At 55.0% G+C, this 23170-nt stretch overlaps 1 protein-coding gene across 22 annotated transcripts in view; it reads right to left on the bottom strand.

Moving 5' to 3' along the window:
* The window catches only part of LOC102089333 (sodium/potassium/calcium exchanger 3), a 208563-nt gene that overhangs the window by 165839 nt on the left and 19554 nt on the right, over positions 1–23170 (bottom strand). For all 22 annotated transcript variants that reach the window (XM_065059513.1, XM_065059501.1, XM_065059490.1 and 19 more), the window contains exon 2: positions 22628–22765. In XM_065059513.1, the coding sequence (XP_064915585.1) occupies positions 22628–22765 (138 nt within the window). The remainder of the gene's footprint in view (positions 1–22627; positions 22766–23170) is intronic.

Here is a 23170-nt window from a genome sequence, read left to right as displayed (position 1 = left end):
CTTCAGTGAACGCATCTGGGTGAAAGTTTGCTAACAACCGATCTGTTTAAAATGGGAAAAAAAACCAGCCAAGCTCCCTAACACCAAAATGTGCATTTGAGCAGTACTCCAGAGTTTGTCAGCCTGCCTCACGAGCCAACACGTGCGCTGACAGCCAACGAGCTCCCCGACACCAGGCCACGGAGGGAACCCCCGAACTCCTTGCTAAGGTCCCCTCACCCAAAGCGAGAAGCAGCAGCTCTTAGGCGCTCACACATCACGCCTGTTTCTGACCATCTCCCGCCTACAGTGCGACTGAGTGCTACGTCCCAACGCCGTGCCCGCGCTCGGCTGCGGTGCGCGCGCAGGGACAGGCAGCGGTACCACCAGCGCACAGGCACCGCGGGTGTCCGCTAACAGCCCTCCGCCCCTGGCAGCCACATCTGCTGCTGCAGGCTTTGCATTCCGCAGGACAGACCTTCCCACGTCCAGGACAGAGAGGCCGCGTGGCCAATGTACTCGTTCCTCAGGAAAGAACCAAGGGGCTCCACCCAGGGTCTGCCCCCACAGCACTGGGTCCCACACAGACAGTTAAAATCAACTTGTATTGAACACCACAGTCATGCAAAAGGGCTCTCACGGTTTCACCCAGCTGGCTGGCGCAGAGCTGCAAAACCCATGCTCTGCTCACTGACTGCGGCTGCTAGTCCTATAGGTAACGTGCTCTACATGACACGCAAAGCCACCCGAGCTCCCTGCTACTCAGCGTGTTACAGGCTGTTAACACTCATTATAATCTTGTTTAACTTCAGTGGACTGTGGAGACCAAAAAGTTTAAATGAATTTAAAAATCAAATTAGGCTAATTCATGGAAGACGGGTCCTGTCAGTGCCTATTAAAGAGCACAATCTGGATAAAAACGCTACTGGTTGTGCTGGAGCTGGGACAGCAGGTACAATAAATCTTCAGTCTGGCCCATGCAGCAGCTCTCTTTACCTCCTAAATGTACTAATTATGAGTTTGGAACGGGCTTCACAGCGAACCCTGGTGCTGTGACTCACGGCTCCATGCTGCAGGAAAAGCCAGATGTGTTCTGCCGAGGCCGCAGGATGGCACAGGGGCAGACCACGCTGTTTCCCGGCCTGCCAGATGTGTTCTGCCGAGGCCGTGGGGTGGCGCGGGGGCAGACCACGCTGTTTCCCAGCCTGCCAGATGTGTTCTGCCGAGGCCGTGGGGTGACACAGGGGCAGACCACGCTGTTTCCCAGACTGCCAGATGTGTTCTGCCGAGGCCGTGGGGTGGCACAGGGGCAGACCACGCTGTTTCCCAGCCTGCCAGATGTGTTCTGCCGAGGCCGTGGGGTGGCGCGGGGGCAGACCACGCTGTTTCCCAGCCTGCCAGATGTGTTCTGCCGAGGCCGTGGGGTGACACAGGGGCAGACCACGCTGTTTCCCAGACTGCCAGATGTGTTCTGCCGTGGGGTGGCACAGGGGCAGACCACGCTGTTTCCCAGCCTGCCAGATGTGTTCTGCCGAGGCCGTGGGGTGGCGCGGGGGCAGACCACTCTGTTTCCCAGCCTGCCAGATGTGATCTGCCGAGGCCGTGGGGTGGCACGGGGGCAGACCACGCTGTTTCCCAGCCTGCCAGATGTGTTCTGCCGAGGCCGTGGAGTGGCGCGGGGGCAGACCACGCTGTTTCCCAGCCTGCCACGCTCACCTGCAGCACCTGCCGTGTGGCGAGAACCAAAAATCACGGCATTCCGCACAGGACGCCTTTAAGCGGCCATACGGGACAGCAGAGGTCGGGGTGCTGTGTTTGGCGCCGCTCGCTGCTCTAACACGCCTGCCCCTTTCCAGACAGGGCAGCCAGACCAACGATCTTATTTCCAACACCAGGCACAAAGTTTCTGCTTCACCTCCATCCCTGGTGGCTGGTTTTGGTTTTCATTGTTTACCCTCATATTCACTCTGAAAACAGTGCAAGGTGCTCAGAGATGTGTCAGGAGCACACCAAATAATACCAGCAGGCAGGTCACTGGAAGTTTAATGGCTGGACGCCCATCAGATAACGATGTGCAGGCTGTTACCACGTGGGCGAGCACATGGGGACCTGAATCAGGAGCAAAAGGAATGTTTTTGCTTGGAAACTGAGCACAAGTAGCATAGAAAGTGACCAGCCTACGCAGCAATGGGGTCGCTCGAAGCTGCACTCCTCTTTGCTGCCTTGTGGCTTCTACAAGCCCTCCATCACCCTCCACCACCACCCCAAGCTTGGTGGCATGGACGCTGACCCAAAAGCCAACGCTGTGGATTGGGCATTTATTTCCTTTGGCTACCCAGTGTGTTCAGCTTACACACAAAAGCAAGACGGATGTCTGCATGTCAGAAGAACTAGCTCAGACCATGTTTCAAAGCGGAGCCGTCTTCTCTCTGCTCCATCACCAACAAAACTGTGAGGGTTGGGAAATCACCAGAGACCAGACAATATTGTCGAGGATGTCCAGGCTGTAATAAAGCCCAGCTGGCTCTTTCCCAAGTTATTCCTTCTCATGCTCTTGTCAGGAGTGATGAACTCTTGCTGATGTCAGCAAAGGCAGACCGACCGCACGAACACAAGAGCAGATGAACCTGCCAGCAAACCACACAAGCACACATTCTGCATGGGCCACCCTCCGAGTTCGGGGCAGCCTGAGGCAGGAGCTCCGCACAACACGGCAGGACCCGCTCCGTCCCGGCAGAGATTGCAGAGACATCCCCGGCTTCAGCTTCTACTCCAGCTTCTCTCAAGAGCAGCAGCTCTTTTCACCTAACTCTCCAGCCCCAACACCAAACAACAAAGAGACCTCGGGTGCACCCGGACAGGATGCAAACAGACAGACCGAAGCGCTCTGGTTCCAGCAGGGCCTGCCGTGCCACCGAGCAGAGGACACGCAGCAGGTGGGACACAGGAGGGGACAGCGGCCTCTGGCCCTGCCAGACCCGCTCCCGGCACCTCTCCGTCCCTCGGGGTGCTGGCAGGGGACAGCAGGGCCACGCTGGCTGCTAACGGGTGGCCCTGAAAGGTGACAACGGACATGCTGAGCAGACCTGTCCTTACGCTCAAACCAAGGCGGGTGCAGTTATTCAATTGCAGCATTTTTCACTCCTTCAAAAGCAGAAGGTTTTCAGCCTGATCTTCTGCAACCATAACCTTTTAGTGGAGAAAAGAAATGCTGCAGCCTGTTTGCTATCTGCATGGACAACTTTCCAAACCGGGGTGTCAGGGGCAGTTACAGGGACTTGTTTAGAAAATCGAAATTTCATACGTGAACTCTAACAATATCTGTTAAATAAAAATGCATTTAAAAAAAATCGTTTTCCCTTGAATAACAGCTGTCTGTCATACGCAATTACAGGTAAATGACAAACAGATTAGGAGATTAACTCACCATAGGCAGTCAAATGCCACCTGGTTTATGAATTATTCTAAGTACAACACTTCTTGCAGCAGATAAGCCTTTTGACGTACACAAATAAACGTGCTTGCAGGGAAGGAAAACGAAGGCAAGCTTAAAAGCCACGCTGCACCTCCAAAGGCACTCGTGCCGTGCCGCGCCATGCCGGCGATTCCACGGTAAGTCACTGGTGTCAGGCCAAGGACACCTTTTGTTCCGCAGAAACTCACTCCATTGCTGTAACTCATTATCGTCAGCAGTGCTGAGGCGTGAACCCCAAGATTGGAGCACTTAACTGTGGTCAAAAACCAATGCCACACCTTTCCAAGACCTTCCCTCCACTGTCTATAGCGTTCATCACCTCGCTAGATTTTATTACGTTATTTGAAAATCTCCTGCAAGATATTTTTAGTCTTGAAAGTCTCAGAAAAAAAATAAGTTGCATTTAACAGAAACCCATAGTGCATTTTCCTTAAGTACACAAACAAGAAAGATTATTTGGCAGAACACAGAAAGGACAAACCCCCTTATTCTGGAAGGAGCGAGGACTCCGGTGCCCAGACCCCGCACATGGAAATCACAGCCCTGCCCACGGCTGGGGCCTCTCGGGACAGCAAACCCACGGCCACGGCATGGAAATCACAGCCCTGCCCACGGCTGGGGCCTCTCGGGACAGCAAACCCACGGCCACGGCATGGAAATCACAGCCCTGCCCACGGCTGGGGCCTCTCGGGACAGCAAACCCACGGCCACGGCATGGAAATCACAGCCCTGCCCACGGCTGGGGCCTCTCGGGACAGCAAACCCACGGCCACGGCATGGAAATCACAGCCCTGCCCACGGCTGGGGCCTCTCAGGACTCGCCAGGACTGCCCCGCCACCCCGCAGGGACGGGAACGGGATCTCCTCCTCGCCCGTGCTGCTGAGAACCTGGCGGTACAAGTTCCGACTGCCCAGAGATCAGTGTGAACAGTCAAGAAATGGTAAATACCATTAGGCTTCCAACACCCTGGTTAGGGACCACAGCCCCTCAGCGCTGAGCACCCAGGGGCTGACTGAGCACCCAGCATCTCCGAAAATTGCCATGCTTATTTTTCATGCCTGTCTGGCACTCTGGATGCTGGAGTTTAAGGCCTTGCTTTCACAAACCCATGTCAGTGCTGGAGAAGAACCTGAGATGGCACGAACCGTGGAGCTGCTCATGCACAAAGCGGGTGAAAAAGCAAACAGCAAGTGTGTTCTAGAGACCGGGGCCGGGGAGCGGCGGGGCCGGGGTTCAGCGGGGCCGGGGTTCAGCGGGGCCGGGGAGCGGCGGGGCCGGGATTCGGCGGGGCCGGGGTTCAGCGGCGGGGCCGGGGAGCGGCGGGGCTCGGGTGCTGGAACGCGACAGTCGCGCACACTGGGTTGGGCACGTCGTCTGTCCCAGAAGCGGAGGCGAGGACAATCAGCCCCTTCTCCCCAACAGCCGCGCTGGAAGGGGTTCTTGAAGCATTCAGATCGTTAACAGAAGGCAACACCAGGGCAGAAAAGCAAGCAGGAAAATGCACCAGCTTCTCCCCTCAGAAGCATTAAATTCTCACCGTGACTTCAATGGCACTTCAAAGCATCTCCAGCCTTGGAAATTACCTAAGCACGTGCTGAAGCCCTGTTAAAAGCGGAAGTGTTAAGTGTTCTCCTGGGCCAGGTCACCGGTGAGGTGCGAGGAGAACACGCGTGTTCGTGCTCCCGCCCGCCACACCGCCCGCAGAGCGGCCGCCAAGCCCGCTCCTCGCTGCAGATACACAGCTCTTCACACACGGGGGGTTTCTGCACACCCACCGCCCTGATCAGAAACCCAAACTAGGCAAGAATAACTTCCTAACAAGATGAGAAACATGAATATCATTGCTAACGGCTTTTTAACTCCCGTCCCGCCAGGGGACACAGCTGCGTACCAGCCCCTTGGGTAACTGTTGTAGGGACGCTGGCACAGATGCTGACCGCAGGAAAAAGGGACTTCATCACACTCCTTGGGTTTAATTCCTATTGAAACGTTTCCTTCTGTCAGAAGGAAGGCTCAAACCAAAAGCAGTGCACAAAGCTCTGCAGAGCAGCTAGGGGCAGCGGGATGAATTCACAGAACTGCTTTCAAGAGAGCTATTTAAAGTGTCCCCGTTGCCGCAGCAGGTGCGAGGGGCTGAGGGACACGGCTCCAGAGCGGGGGGACCCGGCTTGGGCCACCCCAGCTGTCCCCATCCCTTAGGCCACCTGAGCCGTCCCCAGAGAGCATGAGTCCCCATCCCTTGGGCCATCCCAGCTGTCTCCGCAGGGCACAAGTCCCCATCCCTTGGGCCACCCGAGCTGTCCCTGCAGGGCACACGTCCCCATGGCTCAGCCCCGGCCCACCCAGGAGCTGCCACCGCCACCGATCCCAGCCACATTGGATAGGCTTTTCTTTTCTTTTTTCCTACATTTAATTCAACTAAGACTCTGAATACTGATTAGATCCAAACCCCAGCCTAACCCCCCCCCAAGTTATGTAATCCCTGAAATCCAAAAAGCCTTGAAAAGCTCAAATGTGACAGCGCTGGTGATGTCACGCTGCTGGAAAGTTTCCATGGAAACCGTTCCATCCCTGCCATATGCCTGTGGCGCTCAGCACCGCAGCACGGCATCCGCTGCCGAACACACAGGCCCCTCACGGCTGAGATTTCGGGGAGCTGGGGGAGAGGCTGAGGACACCTGGGTGCCCTTCGGCTCCTCACGCCTCCCTGCAGCGGCACAGCGCAGCTGGTAACAACCGCCACGGGCAGCCAGGGCACTGCCCCCCGAACACAAACCCGGACAGCCAGGGCACTGCCCCCCGAACACAAACCCGGGCAGCCAGGGCACTGCCCCCAAGAACACAAACCCGGACAGCCAGGGCACTGCCCCCAAGAACACAAACCCGGACAGCCAGGGCACTGCCCCCAAGAACACAAACCCGGACAGCCAGGGCACTGCCCCCAAGAACACAAACCCGGACAGCCAGGGCACTGCCCCCCCGAACACAAACCCGGACAGCCAGGGCACTGCCCCCCGAACACAAACCCGGACAGCCAGGGCACTGCCCCCCGAACACAAACCCGGACAGGCAGGGCACTGCCCCCCGAACACAAACCCGGACAGGCAGGGCACTGCCCCCCGAACACAAACCCGGACAGGCAGGGCACTGTCCCCCGAACACAAACCCGGACAGGCAGGGCACTGCCCCCCCGAACACAAACCCGGACAGGCAGGGCACTGCCCCCCCGAACACAAACCCGGACAGGCAGGGCACTGCCCCCCCGAACACAAACCCGGACAGGCAGGGCACTGCCCCCAAGAACACAAACCCGGGCAGCCAGGGCACTGCCCCCCCGAACACAAACCCGGACAGCCAGGGCACTGCCCCCCGAACACAAACCCGGGCAGCCAGGGCACTGCCCCCCCGAACACAAACCCGGGCAGCCAGGGCACTGCCCCCCCGAACACAAACCCGGGCAGCCAGGGCACTGCCCTCCGAACACAAACCCGGGCAGCCAGGGCACTGCCCCCCGAACACAAACCCGGGCAGCCGGCCCTGAACCCAGGGGTGCTGCCCCCCAGCAGCTCTGAGCAGCTGGAGCAGCTCCCCGGGGACACGCGGTCCCGCCGGTCCCAGCCCACGTGCTGCCCTCCCAGGGGACCCGCAGCCCCCGCTCGGGCCAGCGCGCGGGACCGGGACATCGCACCCGTCATCATCACCAGTAGTTAACATAAACTAAACCACAAAAACAACCACACAAGCAAAAAGCCCCCCTGAGCCCTCAAGGTTGCGGAAGAGAGCTTGAAAACGTTTCCCAAAGCTGAAAGTAAATAAAAAGAATAAATCTACTAGCTTTAAAAATCTCCTTTCCACCCTCTCCTCTTAACCAACCTCATAATTCCTGCATATTGGCAGCTGTAAGGCTTTGCACTTCTTTCTTAGGGGTAAAGCTTAATTTTCTGATGTATGTCCACCCCAGTTCACCCTTGCCTAGCTGATGAACTGAAATGAATGCAACAAATTAAACTTTGAGTTAATTTAAAAGGCAAGCAAAGAGAATGCCCTTGTGGTTTTATTTCCCTCCAAGAAATTGAGAAATTTCCCCTATTAAAGAGTTCTGCATTTTTAATCATCCTCTCTGTCCAGGGCATTTATGACACACCCTTATATAACGGCTATAAACTGATTTTCTGTGCTCTGAGATGCGAAAAGGTTTTGTCTGGGTTCGGTATCCATGTGCAAAAGTAAAACACTGGAAGTGTTCAGCTCAACCCTCATTGCAAGGACCGCTCCATCTAGCCATGGCTTTACTGTAGGTCACACAAGTTACGCCCATGGAAGCACCAACGGCCAGAACCTCTACTTTGTTCTCCGTGAACGGCACAGGCTAGCCCAGCACACAGGGCCAGCCCTTGCAGCTCTTCACCCGGATTTGGAGGCCGATCCCCAGCGCCGGGCGAGTGCCCCCGGCAGCCCCGAGCGAAGGGGACCGGGGGCCTGGGCCTCGCTGCTGCAGCGCCCGGAGAACTGACACCCACTGCCGCCCCAATCGCTTTGCCATTAACTGCACACCGTTGGGTGACCACCAACTGCAAACGCTCCCAAGACCAGCACAGGAAAAATGGGACAGAGGAGGGGGTGGCAGGGACAGGACACGGGGACGATGCCACACGCGCAGGGCCAGCTCGCTGTGTCCCAGCCCGGGGACACTGCCAGCCGGGCGAGCGGTCCCGACGGCCACGCTGACACCCACATCAGCCCCACATCCCGCAGGCGTCTCTTCTCCATCACCCACTGTCAAGGGACCCGAACAAAAGGACTGGGCTGGGCTGACCGGGGACAACGAGCCCGCGCCAACACGGACACCCCGGCGAGACCCGCCTGGCGGGGCTGCTGTCCTGTCCCGGCAGAGCCGGGCTCAGCGCGAGCAACAGCACCACAGCACAGCGCTGGGGACGGCGCCTGACGCCATCCTGACACACGGTCGCCCCCCTCGCGGGGAAACGTGCCCGTCTCGTCGCTCCCACTTCGCCTCTGCCCTCCGGAGCACTTTCCGCTGGGAGGCTGGGGAGCCCAACCCGGGATTTTTGCAGTATGCCATCACATACACCTGGGTAAAACTAAGAGAACGGTCTCAAAAAGGCTCGAGGAAACCATCTTGCTAAACGGACTGCTGCTTTCACATCTCCCATGAAAGCCCTGCCAAAAGCCCATAGCACAATGCAGCAAAACCAAATTACAATGGTAACACTCAAATTAAATGATGAGTCCACATTTTTTAGCTTAGCATGGATTCCCTTTTTCGGCATTCATGATTTTGAGAATTACACACATGTTCCAGCTTAGTTACCCGGAAAGCACTATCAAAACATTACTATTTCAGGACATGCTGTGGGTCAAGTGACACTCTCTGGAGGCACAATCGTGAGCCCTTCCGAATTCTGGCTTGTCGCTTTTGACCATGACACAATTCGCTTGAGTCCTCCCCAAAGAACTGAAAAACACTATTTTCCACTGGGGCAAAAAGCCCAGGGTGGTTTTGCTTGTGTCGCCCGCCGTGTTCCCCAGCAGACCAATACAGCTCTGCAGGCGCTCGTACCGTTCCCTGCCCAGGGGCACGCACGGCTGCTCTGCTTCCACCTCCCGCCCTCCGCAAACACGCCGACCGGCCCCACAGCAACCAGGCTTTTTGGTGCCAGCGCTCCGGCAGAGCCTCGAAACCTTGAAAACAATCTCAGCCTGTGCCACCCTTTATTTATCACTGTTTACTATGCACGTTCTTGCAGCATTTCCAGGGAACGGGACGTTGTGTTGTTCCGCAGCTTCTAAAGGTCAGGCCTCATTTCCACAGCCAGTCTGCTCGGGAAGGTTTGCAACTTATCTGTTTAACGCATGTCATCTTGAAACACTGCTCACAGGTTTGGTGGCGTGGTTTGCTTGCTGGTGGCTGTATTTCATTCTACATCACGTTATCATTTCCAGCCAAGTCTTCTGGTTTCGTCCGGTCTTTTCTCTGGGCACCCGGAGCGAGGCCACTGGTTTTGCTGGGCTGCTCGGAGGACAGCGCAGGGTGAGCTGCCCCGCCAGCCCCGCGCCACCTCCGGGGAGGCTCCAGCACCACCTCCAGGGCCGCTCCACCGCCACCTCCCGGGGCAGCTCCATCACTCCACTGCCACCTCCCGGGGCAGTTCCATCACTCCATCGCCACCTCCCGGGGCCGCTCCAGCACCACCTCCCGGGGCCGCTCTATCACTCCATCGCCACCTCCCACAGCAGCTCCATTGCCACCTCCCAGGGCGGCTCCATGGCCACCTCCCGTGCCGGCTCCATCACTCCATCACCACCTCCTAGGGCAGCTCCATCACCACCTCCCGGGGCAGCTCCATCACTCCATCGCCACCTCTCGAGGCCACTCTGTCGCCAGCTCCATCGCTCCATCGCCACGTCCCGGGGCAGCTCCATCACGGGCTGAGCACTGACCCGCTCCAGGACAAGTCACCACTCAACAACCACCATCTCAAAGCGGATGTTCTGAACTGTAAGGACTTCTTTTCCCCTGCATGGTTTATTTTCTGCCATGCTCCAACCAACTTACACCCTTTGTTCCTGAGATAGCGTGGCTCTCAGAAACTATTATTTGGTGGTATTTTTTGCAGTCAGCAAGCAGTATAATTAACTTCTCCGAGTCTGGGGCCTCCTTCTATAGCAGCATTATTGCTACAGCATGCCTGGTACAAAACAATGACACGCTGCTTACCAAGAGCTCCAATCAAAATTCTTTCATTGCAAGCAAAAATAAAAGGGACTGCAATAAAGAACTGTGTATTTCTCAGAACAGGGTTTCACAAAAGACGTATCTCAAAAAAATCGTTCGGCAGACATCAGCACAGAAAGCTCGCTCCTGCTTGGCTTCCTCCGCACACGGTCAACCCGCTACAAGACATTCGCCATCTCCCCTCTCCCTTTGGGCTCCACGAAGCCAGTTCCTCCCGCAGCAGAGGAAGCACCCAGCTGCTGTTGGTCCCGGTAATTTCTGCTAACACTGGTAACGTTCTTCTGGATCTCTGGCTAACCTATCCACATACGCTTTTCACTGATGCCTCCTTCTTCTCTCTCTAAATATTCATGCTGATAAATAAATATTTTGCCTTTCCGTGCTAATGCATAATGTATGAACCAGCCCAAACACAAAGAAACCTAAAAACAGTTCTCATAAAAAGGATTTAGATTTTTCTTTTCCATAAACAACAGCTGGCGAAGTATCCCACAAAAGGAAAAGAAAAACCCCACTCTGCTGATACATGTAATTGCTTCAGGATTTAACGCTGCTCCAAAGCGGTCAGCTGCAGCCAGCGCTGCAGGCAACGCGTTCCTGCCCAAACCCGCGATGGAGCCGTCCTCGTCCCTGCCTCCAGAGCCCGCACCAACACACGCACGTGGGAGCAAGGAAAAGCTCTTTGGAGGGAGGGAAAAGGGGAAAAGGTGAAGGCAACGGAGGGAAATATTGGAAGTCTTCTGTAAGCATTTTCGCCCCTGCAGGAACAGCTCACAGACACCGCCAGCATCCCGGTACGTTTGTGTGCCCGCGTCAGCCACCTCGTGCGGGCCGCCGAGCAGATCAAGCGCTGCAGATGGATCTGCACTGACAGTCACACCTGAGGTCCCGCGGGGAGCAGGCGCTACGCCTTCCATCGGCTTTTGTTCACCCTGAATCTCAGCTGACCCCTTTTTTACAGGCCCGAGCACCCCAGACATTGAGCTGCACAGCAAAGCCCATCAGACAGGCAACGTCACCCCAAACCATTCCCGAGCCTCCACGGCCCGTCCTTCCATCCATGTGCTGTGTGCTGCGTAACCTCTCTCTTCTCCAACGTACAGAGCAATCAACACCGAGTAACACAGTCAGCGAGGAGCACAGCCTATTACCTTCAAAGCACCAGGCACAGACCTCTGATTTATTTAAATCTTCTGTACGTCTCATCACTCTCAGCAACATCACTTTAACAGTTCACACATCTCTCAAAGTTTTGCAGATAAACTGCAAAGGACGTGTTTCTTCCACTACTCATGTGGGAGCAGAAAACTAAGGCAGTAAATTAAGTGTGATCTGCTGTCAAATATCTCTCTGGAATTAGTCAAGAGACCACGCTGTAACCCTGCCGCCCCTCCGCTCGGCCCAGCTGCTGCGGGGCTCTGCAGCGCCCTGTGTGCGCCGAGGGGACACTGCGGTGGCCCCAGGGGACGGCGTGGTGGCCCATCCCTCGCAGACCCCCGGGCCCCCGCTGCACCCGCGCATCAGCCGGCTGGGGAGGGCTCGGTGGGACCCCGGCCCGCTTTACTGGGCTGGGAAAGGAGCCAAAGCACAGCCAGGCTTTTCCTTTTTCCAGCTGGATTTGCTGCAGGCAAGTCTGCACCTCCGCTGGGAACATGTCAAGGATCTGCTAAATCAAAATAGGATGGGAAACACTGTATGACAGCACACTCCCTTAAATGGCCATCTGATTCTGATTTATAGACTCTAAACAGTGGGGAATTTCCTACAAGGAAAGATTTGCCCGGGCACGTCAATCTCATCTTTGCCGGGCACAGCGGTTCAGCTGGCTCTCCGGAGGAAACGCGACGGGCGCTGCTGCCGCGCGGTGCCTGGCAAGGCACCCACCAACCCACCGCCAACCAGCCCCGAGGAAACCTGGCACAGCAGGTTACCAGTAACGACTTATCCGCAGAACTCAGCCATGGATAGCTGTGTCCTCTCTCGCCTTCCTGCGTGCTAACCCGTTCATTAATTGTGTGCTGAAGATAACTGAAATATCCCTGCAAGTCTTTCCCGGGAGACAAGGATGCCATCCAAACGCACCCAGCATGGACGCAGCGGAGGCACGGCATATGTGCTGGTTTTCACAACAGCTTCATTACGATGTTGTTTTTTTTAAGAAAAAGGGACTGGGGAAAGATGTCCAAAGGAGGAACCCAAGTGCAAGTAAAACATAAAATCAACTCAAGCATGGAGGCTGCAGGAACAGCTTGATTCCCACATTGCCGGCTTCGCCCCAGTACATGAGCGGTGGTGGCTCAGTGGAACTTTCCATCGCCCAGTCCAAGTATTTGTCAGCTCCTGCATCCTCATTAAACCCATAATCCTGGTTACCAAGACTGGAATGGGGAAAGGAGGAGGCTCAGTATTACCCACGGGAGCCTCAGGCTCTGTAGGTGTTCGACACTCACACTTCAAGACGTAGTTTATGTGGCAGCATTCATCTGCGCTCCCTTATCGACTGCTCCTCTGAGCTTCCCTTGCCGATTCCCTGCCCACCCCCCAGCTTCGGGGGAGCTCCCGGAGTGTTTGCGGACCCGGTGCCGCTGTGGCACGGCCTGCCAGACCTGGCCTCAGCCTGCTGCTGTGAGAGTGGCGGAGACAAACCCGGCCCCACCGCCCCATCCCAACCGGGAAGACCGGTGCCAAAAGCCTTGGCTGCACAACAGGGATTGTGAAACTGCCCGTGGGCACTTTCAAGGAGGAGTTCAATAAGTCTGAGAAAGAAGCAACAAGAGAGAACACTTCCCAGCCAGGGGAGCCTGGTACCAGGTGTCCGTCAAGCTGGCCTGCGTGTCCAGGTGGGGGCATGCCAAGGCACGCCAGAGTGAACCATCAGCTCCCACCACCAGTAATGCTGTCTTACTTGTGTCTGCCTGCTTCACCTGGATTACTCTGGGTTAGTCCATCGCCCGGCCTTGAAACCACACTCATTTCCGCCTCTCTTCCACACCTCTGGGTCTGGGGATGCCAGTAGTTACCACTGCATCCCCGCGTTGCCATGGCTACAGGAGGGCTGTGCATCCCTGCATCCCTCCCGCAGCAGCCTCTTCCAGAGAGCCCTGCCTGCCGAGATCACCTCTGCTAGCTCATGTTCCCCCTCACCAAGCTTGTCTAGTCCTTCCCTCTTCCCCCGCCGCTGACACGTCCTCGAACCGGCACAGCTCGGCAGCGAAGCTCTGGCCACACCGGCTGCGGGTGCCAAAGGCTCGCTCAGGGTCAGAGAGCACTCAGATTCTCAGAGAAAATAAGGCATGAAGAGCTTATTTTATACGAAGAACCCAGACACGGGCTCCTTACGCTGCAAATTACTGGGAGACGTGAGCGCGCATCAGGGAAGTGCCACCCAGTCCACTGGCCCAAATCCAGTGGTAAAAACATCATGCACTTCTCTTGCGTTTGTCCCCATGATCGCGGCACTGGACACAGATGGAGCCAGAAGACAGTTTCAAACGGACTTTCAGCCTGACCAGCCCCCTCTTCCCACGACAGGGCGCTTCTTCAGACGTGCTGACCCTGTTGCGCCACACGGACAAGGCCACGTCTTACAGGAGCATGGGCAGGGTCCCCCAGGCACGGAGCCTGCGGCCAGGTTCTGTGGAGCCACAGGCTCAGCACCGCATCTCCTGCGGGAGCCATCCACACAGCCTGCGCAAAGCACGGCGCTCAGAGACCCGACTGCTCCTCAGCCACCCGCCTAACCCAGCTCCGCCCACCCGCATCGCTGTGACGATTCATAATTAATCACTGCTTTGTTTTCTAGCGGAATTCTATAGCAGTAATTATCCCTGTTTTAACACAAAGCAATTATCACCTCCTCCTTCCCTTTTCCTCTCCATCAATTAAGAGATGGGAAGACACCTCTGGCTGATGACTAATCACAGCCCTTCAGGAGCCAAGGCTGGTGTGGTGGGTAATTACCAGGATGCTCCAGCAGGTAATGTCACCGGGCCGGGCACCGAGCTTGCCGAGCTGCACAAGGACAGAGCAGCACAGCGCTCGGGTCACCTGAGGTCACCGTCAGCAGCACAGAAGCTAACTCTCCAGTCAGTTTCTTCTGAGAGTATTAATGAGTGCTCATCAGAAGCGGTCATTCGCCCGCCAGCACCGGCCCGTGCATCACCAGAAGCCTGGGTTCACACCGCTGCTGCGCTCAGCGGGCTGCGCGTCAGGCGTGTCTCTGGGTACACATGTACCGGTCACAGCTGCTCTTTTTTTATCTATGCATATACACATACAAATCAATAAAAGGAAGGGGACAGGAAGCTGCGGCGGTGCACAGTGACAGGACCGGACGGAGGCCGCGCGTGGGGCGGGAGGAGGCCTGACCCGACGGGAAGCAGCGGACGGCTCGTGGAGCGCGCTGGGGGCACAGCTCCCCCGCAGCCGCTGCTCTTCTCACAGGAGCACCTGTATCTTCTGGCCTTTAAAAGATACTGGGCATTGCCCTGGAAATTCATGATATTTGACAATATTCTAAAATCCCTACATTTGGGATGGAAACAAAAACAAGTCTGAGAACTCCTCATTAACTTTGGGTGAGCAAACCTGAAGGACAGAGCAGCTTTCCATGTCACACACCGTGACCAACGCCACAACCATGCGGTGACCACGGGACGCACGGACGCCTGCCTCGTTTGAAGGGCCGAGGCAGCTGGCGTTCTTTCTTGTTATCATTTGGTCTTGCCCAGAGCTCGCCCTGCTTTTGCAGACAGTTCTGTATGTGTAACATCAGCCGGCCAAGCGAGATTTCGGCTGCCTGGCAAGGGTCCTGCTGCCACCTGCTGCGGCCGAGGCCTCGGGGCAGAGCAGCGCGGACTGAGCCAGCAGAGCGCGGCTGCCCTGGCTGGTCAGCCAGCCCGGGCCATCGGCCGCCTCACCTCTGCTACCCCGACCTCAGACCGCACCGCTGCGGCTGGCAGAGCAGCACCCGCGGTTTTCCGTGGGGCTTTACCAGACCAGGCACAAAGCACCTCGGTCCCATCGAAGCCGATGCTTCTGGAGAGCCCGGAGCAAAGCCAGCCCTGCCCGAGCACCCGCTCACTCGCCGCCCCAGCGACGGAGCCGCCCGCGCTGCCAAAGCCCCTCATCTCACCCTCCGACAGGGACGGCGTGGAAAAACAACACAGAACTTGCACTTCTGGGTAAGCAGTATCTAATCTGGAAAATTCTGCATGCAGTCCATGAAAAAAATCCATTTTAATTAAATACCTTTATGTTACCCACTGCTGTGCACTAAATTAAACTGCTTCAGCACTGAGATATCAAGCCATTATTCTGTGCATGCATAAGTGAGTTTATGCACGTGTCTGTGTATAAAAACTATACAATTAAACACCGCTTAAAATGCAAATGACAGATGATAAAGACTCCATCCTGACTGTATTAATTCTTGACTTAGGATGTTGTATTAGATTCTCCGTCATTTAAAACTAGCATGAGCTCAATGAAGGCGATGGATCTAGTAATAATTTACATCAGTGGAAAATCTGGACCTCTGATTTTTAAATACTTACTACTGGCAAGAACTGAAAAAACAAGCAACAAAAATCCAGTTTGTAACATGGAGCCAGATGTTATTTCTCTTCTTTTAGAGTAATAGCTCAAAAATAACAAATTTAAACCAGAAACTCTAATAAAAACTTGTCCTTGGACAGAGTTTGGAGTTACATCAGCTTCCACCCCCGAAGGCACAGCAATTTAAATTAAGGCTTGAGGCCCTCGTTTACACATCCACGTTCAATCTGCAAAATGCCACAGACACATTGAAATTTAAAGCATGTGCTCATAACCATTTGCCCTGATTTTCTTCATTATCAAGCATGCTCCCTCGACCCTTCTGGCAGCAAAAAGAGACTTTAAAACAGGACAACATCTATAGGTTTCTATTGTGGAAGGCCTTACGGGGAAAACAATGCGGCAACCCAGAATACCCGTTACAGTCCTACAGAAAACCTGCCTTGCTCCAGTTTTGCACAAGGGACCTGGCTCTGTCCTACCTGCACAAATGAGCGCTGGAAACCTGGTGTCATCGAGACAAACCACCACTCGATGCAAGAGCCTGCCGGACTCACCCACCGACACCCGCCCAGGGCTTGCCACTGGCGGACAAGCTAACCTCTCCGCCGCCGAGAGCCAGGACACACAATTTGAACTATGCAGAAGTCCTGCTCCCCAGGTGCGTGTGTGTGTGTGTGCGCGCGTGTGCGCTCCTGCAGCCCCGCGACAACCCGCGTCTGCTCCGAGCCCCGCAGCGCCCCAAGCCAGCTGTCACTGGCGCTGGGAAACGCCGCGGGACGTACACAACAGAGGAGCTTGGTGGAAATAGGATGCTGCGGAGAACTGCAGCATTTTACAAAAATGCAGAAATACATTTTTAAGTGTTTAAGTGGACAATTTGCATTCACCATGACAGAAGAATAATTCAAGTATGTACAAAACCCCAAACTATTCTGGTATGCGGCCAGTCTAGAACATGTACATCTGGTGCACATTTCCTTTATTACGGCTGCGAGCCGTGATTTGTACCTCGGCAAAGCCCGAGGCCACGCTGCGCCGAGCAGCTTGGTGTCTGCTGAGCGAGCGCCGCTCGTCTGGTCAGAACGATGGTTTGGCAAGTATCACGGACACGGCCACCTGCAACGCACAGGTTTGAGCTGGCAATAACCCCTTACAGCCCGCTTTTCACGGCACAGCCCCTCCGCGCCACCGGTGTCACCGCACGGCACCACAATGCTCCCTCCCAGCCCAAAAACCCGCCACGGTCCTGCTGGAAAATAGCTGGGAAATAGCTCTGCCACCTCTTGATTTTAATCACAGAGCTTGCATTCCTTTTCTCCCTAAAGCTCCATCTCCCAGAGTCGAACACATTAGCACATGGGAACACTGGTAAATTTCGGCAAAAAGAATGCTATTGGCCTCCTGTGTGTGGACAGAGGGCCCTATTTTCCAAGTAAGGGCATGATTCTGGAGATGAGTTCAGAGGTTTTAGTAAGCAGTACAAATCAACTGTTCTTCGGCGTGTGCTCCAGGTACAGCCGTGTGCTCCAGGTACAGCCGTGTGCTCCAGGTACAGCCGTGTGCTCCAGGTACAGCCGTGTGCAAGCACACACCAGGTCCTGACTCCGAGCGCCTGCTGCCAAGGAACCTGCTTGCCTATACGCCAGTGTAACTCGGTGACACTTGGGCTGTTACCCCCTTAGACGACTGAAAAGTCCTACAGAAAGTACTTGTGGCCACCTCTTATTTCGGAGGGACCCTGCACGCCCTGCACAACGCAGCCCAGAAAGCGAACCGGAGGGCGCACAGCACAGCACCGCTGGACACGCTGCACCCGGCTCCAGCTCCAGAGCGCTGAACGTGATTATGAATAAAGCCACAAAACCAAGTCACGAAGCAGCGCCAGAGCAAGGAGCTTCGCGGTGCCAAGTCCCAGCGAGAGGGTAATTGCTCTGACACCGCAGCAAACGAGCACCGCATGCACGTGTGTGCAGGGCCAGCGCAGAGTATTTCCCACCATCTGCAAGTTATCTTTAAGCATCCCTTGCAGCTTCTTACAGCTTTCACAGGTCGACTTCTCCGTCACAGGCTAACAAGAACATGAGTCATCTCTCCTGTGTCCAACAAGGCCTGTCCTACCTGAAACACGGGATGGGAGGCTTGCGAGCAGCAGAGACGTGCTGTGCACCTGCCTCCGCTAACCCGACTTCACGTGAATCTGAACTTGGCTCCAGAAACTAATTCTAGCTGCCAAACAACAGAACAAAACAAAAAACCCACGGCCTGAAAAAACCGCAGCCATAATGACAGGTGAGCAAGCGGGTGCACCCGTTTTCAAATCAACACTGAAACAGCCGGCACTTAACGCATTTGTGTGTGGCCCAGGGCAAACACGGGTGAACAAGAAAATAATTCACCGAATTTGTAACAAACGGAGCAGGCGGGCTCAGCAAGGAAGAACTCTCCCAAACACAAACCCAGGGCTCGCTCTCGCTCCCACCAAGAGAACATCTCTCCTGCCTGACTGCAGGAAACGGGAACTCCCAGCCAGCACACACACCTGGCGGGAACAAGCATGGGTCCTGCTTTTATCTCGGACGTTTGAACCCCAACATCACGGTTTGCATATGCTTTAGGTTTGGCACTGCCGAAGCCTCTCTGCGCTGCTCCCCACGCGCCAGACGCGATGCTCTGCGCTGTAACCAGAGACACCGTGCCCTGGGGACGCCTTTGCTCCGGCACCGCAGAGCCTGTCGGGATGGGACAAATGACAACCCTCCCTGGCAACGCACCGAGCGGGAAAAATAAAGTGAATGACAGCACACCGGAGTCCTCAAAACTGGAATTCCTCGGATCTCTGCGATACTGGACACCAGCACCCATCCCCAGCACACGGTCACCCGCTGCTCCCCGAGAGACCCGCGGTGCTGGTGGCAACGCACTGCCTGGGAACGCAGGACACAGGGGACAAAACACCCACCGGGAAAGAGACCCGAAAGCACAGGTTCGCCTGATGTGTCTGGGGCTTGTGGGTACGGTTTGTGGTTCAGCACAAAAAGGGCTCTAAAGAAACGGTAATGAGCATAAGCGAACAGTTACCTACTTTGCGGCCAAGCACTACAAATTACAATATCATAGTCTATGACTCACGGGAGAAATACGGATAAAAGAGAAAGTTGCTTTTGAAATAAGAGGAGGAAATGTAAGAAATAATTGCATTAAACCATCTTTGGCTGCTTAAATTAAACACTTTTGTGCCTGAGGGTCTAAATGAATATACCAAGATCTTTTAGTTTCTGCAGTAATCACGAATTTCCTGCTATTACTGATAATTACTTTAGAACGGCACACTTACGCAGGGCTGTTATTTTATGTGCGGCCTTTCGGCGGCAGGCGCCCGGGGAGCGGCAGCGCCGCAGGAACACGGGGCAGCGCAGACGCGTCGGCGCAGCGAGCGCGAGGAGGGCGGCACGGGACCGGCCGCGGCCCCGCGGCTCCACCGCTCGCCCACGGCATGTCCCACCTGGCGCGGGCCCTGAGCTTGTCGCTTCGTGACCAGCGACAAACAGCAAGTTTCTCTGAACTTCTCCAGCACAAACCGAGGTGCAGGCCCCACGGCTAACCTGCGGTGTCTATCTCCAAACGCCACACCGCGGGCGCAGGGACGCCCCGGAATCCATGCGTCGGGGACACCCCGGAATCGCTGCGTTGGGGACGCCCCGGAATCGCTGCGTCGGGGACGCGCAGACACAACCGGCCGCGCATCTCACAGGGAACTGCTCCAATCGACCACACTGTCCCTCCAATGGCAACGGCTGCAGAGTGAAAAACTACAGAGGCACAAACAAAATCCAAAAAAAAGGTCTTTGGGCTGGATTCTGTTTCACTCCTTTCAGATTTCTAGTGTGCATGTTTCCAAGGAGAAGTGAGCACAAGCCCCACTATTTGCAGCAGTTCTGATGATAAAATGCTACTAGATAGCTCACTGGATAAACCATTAGAACACAAACATAGCAGTTCGCAAATGTCATGCCAAGCTTTCAAATGAGCCTGAAAACACACGTGCAGTCAAAGAAAGGAGATCTTTCCTTAGCACGTTGTTACGTGCTAACTGCCGACCAACCACAAACACCAAGCCCTGCAAAAAACCACAAAACACTTCAAAATGAGGCATTTTATTTCCCTCCCAACTGATGAGGTGAAACTGCTCTTTTAAGCACTCGCTTTTGCCTGGCTGTAGGTGTTCGTACAACTTAATTTTGGAAGTAAGCAGGAGAAAAAAACCACATGGTCTTTTGAGGCAGCACTTTGCCACCAGCAGAAGCACCCGAAGGCCGAACACGCGAAGTGCGTGTCCCGCGGCGATGCAAAGGAGCTTTACGGTCTGCTGGTTCCCAGGGACAAGACACCCGCGGGCAGGTTCTGCGCCACCAGGAATGATGCTCAGCAACGTCAGGGTTTCAGCCGAACGGCCCCGGTCTCGTGCAGCTGCACCCACAGGCCAGCGCTGACCTGGTGGCCGCACGGGCCAGCAGCCCGGCTGCGCACGGGCCACAGCACGGGGCGCTGCGCGCTGGCGGCCGTTTTGTGCTGGTTCAGAAACCGGCACCGCTCTGAGCTCAGGGAAAACGGGAAGTTCTGAACTGCTTCCCAACACATAACTAGCACTTTGCTCTCTCGTGTTGTGTTACCACGTACAGCACAGAGGACACCCAGAACGAGATGACATACCAATGCTGTTCACAGCGTCTCTTCTACCAGACTGAAGCATTCTGCACGTACGTTCTACTGAAGTCGACAGAAACCTTTCACAGAGACCCCTGCTCCCGTTCAAACCAAGGCAATCCAAATGTTCCTGACTGCCATCCTGCCTGGCATTAGTGACTTACATTTACACCATGATAGTGGTCCAAATGAAATCCACCAAACAACACGCAGGACCTCAACTTGCTTACTTTTACTTTCTCTTCTGCAGTACCTTTAATCAGTTTGCTATTACAGAACGTATTCTGTTGTGATGTCACGATAATTCAGAGAAAAAACAGTAATTCACCTAAGTTATTTCTAGTTTCTCTCTCCTCAACATTAAACCAGTAACTACCGAGTACATTGTGTATCTTCTGGAAAAGGGGGAGAAAACACACACATCACAAATGACAATCCCCTATTTCCAATAGGCCACTTTGTTTGGTGAAGGCAGCAGAAGCAGCTGCAATGGCGAGACGGCAGGTGCTGCCGGGGAAGGAAGGTTACCGACGGTGCTGCCGGGGAAGGAAGGTTACCGACGGTGCTGCCGGGGAAGGAAGGTTACCGACGGTGCTGCCGGGGAAGGAAGGTTACCGACGGTGCTGCCGGGGAAGGAAGGTTACCGACGGTGCTGCCGGGGAAGGAAGGTTACCGACGGTGCTGCCGGGGAAGGAAGGTTACCAACGGTGCTGCCGGGGAAGGAAGGTTACCAACGGTGCTGCCGGGGAAGGAAGGTTACCAACGGTGCTGCCGGGGAAGGAAGGTTACCGACGGTGCTGCCGGGGAAGGAAGGTTACCAACGGTGCTGCCGGGGAAGGAAGGTTACTGCCGGTAGGCTGTAAGACTGGATCTGCACTATACAGGAGACAGGCAAACCAGTAAAAAAATCGATTAAGAAGAACTTCTGTACTGGTTTTTGCTGCCTAAAAAAGAGTATAATCATCCATCTGTCCAGAAAGGTTATTAAGGATTACCGTGCACGAAAGATTAGAGACAGAGAAGCGCAACAAGAACTCTGTTAGAATTTCTCTTGGGCCGCACAACCCCTGTTAGTCCTGAGGAACAGAGAAACACCTTTCCCCTCCCCTCCCTGAACTTTGTGGAAACGACATCCATGCTCTGCCGTGAAAATAAAAAATACAGCACTGAACGGCTGATAAAGCCTTCTCTTTTAACAGTGATGTATTATGATGACTTCTACTTAGGCAGAAATATAAACGGTGCAATCAATTGGATGCAAACTGAAGATTCACTGTCTTGCTCTTTTTTCTGCCATCCATGGAAAGTGTTTTGTCCAGGGCTCCAGGTGATTTGTCCTTTTACTTAAGGGACAGGAAAGTGCCCCTCTAAACAACGGCGGGTTCTTTCGGAACCAGAGACTGACCAAAGGCGCCGGAGGGCTCGGGGAAGGCAGGTTCAAAGAGCACATGGGCTCGTGCCCCTGGCCGCAGGAGAGCGGAGGAGCACACCCACACCGGCGCCGTGCCGCCTCCCCGCAGCTCCTGAACGCGCCAGCCGACCGCAGCGGCACGCGACAGAGCCGCAGAGCTTCAGCGACACTGAGGTCCTCAGAGTTTCACAAAAACAGGAGTCGAGGAGATGAGGAGGACCCTGCTGGGGTCCCCCCCGAGGAAAAGGCTCCTTTATGAACCGAGGCCTATTTCTCGTCAGCAGATCAGCCCAGCCTCACGCTACAGAAGACCAGGTTTCTGTGGGTCCACTGCTGGTGGAAGGACTGGTGCTGAACATACGACTACCTGCTAATTTCTCAGACAGCAACCCTACCAGCACACGTCTTCATTGTGTACATCCCACCGCTAGAACCGCACGCAATGTTTAGACAAGAACCGCAGAAGACAAGCTGCTTATGATCTCAGCACTTGGCTACCAGCGCATATTAAACATCGTCTCGTACTCTCGCAGGCAGCACGTCCTCCTCTTAACGCTAGCTGCTGCGGGAGTCCGCAACACCCATACGGTGCACACATACCGGGAAGACAAGAAGCATGCTTACAGACTTAAACATTACTAAGTACAAGTTGTCGGCAGAGAAGGTGATACCAATACAGATATCTGGAGGTGGGAAAGCCAGCTGTGAGACTGAGCATCTGTAAGCGACTGCCATTCCTACCTGGTTCAGTGCAATTCCTGACGTAGGGCTGCCCCCCGCTCGCCGGGACGCCAGTCGTGTTCTCCTCGCTCGCTTGCAGCAGCTGTCTTCCGCTCCATTTGTCATCACTTCCCACAGAATAGCTCAGGGCATCGTAACCTAAAGGGAAAGAGCACTAGATATATGAGACTGCACAGGAAGGCAGCTTGTGATTCCGTTCCTGAATGCTCGAAGCAGCCAAAACATTTGTGTTTCAAACCTCGTGCCCCTGGGTTAGAAACAGCGGTGTTTGTAACCCCACTGGAAAGGTACGGTGCCATTAGTTCCACAGCCCCGTTAGTCCCAAAAACGCCAGGAGCCAGGGCCGCCCCTCCACAGCTTCACAGGCTCATACAAAAGCACCTGTGCCTTCATGAGAACTTGTAAGCTTCAGTCAGTTTAGAACTGGAGAATCACCCACCGCTCTGCTTCAGAAAGAACAAACAACAGCACCAAAACAACCCAACCAAACCAACCACCACACACAACAACAAATAAACTGATTACTTCTGTAGGCCTTTCACT

Source organism: Columba livia, chromosome 3, assembly GCF_036013475.1.
Source record: "Columba livia isolate bColLiv1 breed racing homer chromosome 3, bColLiv1.pat.W.v2, whole genome shotgun sequence".
Classification (NCBI taxonomy): domain Eukaryota; kingdom Metazoa; phylum Chordata; class Aves; order Columbiformes; family Columbidae; genus Columba; species Columba livia.
The sequence above is the reverse complement of the archived record's forward strand: the minus strand, read 5'-3'. Positions and strand labels throughout refer to the sequence as shown.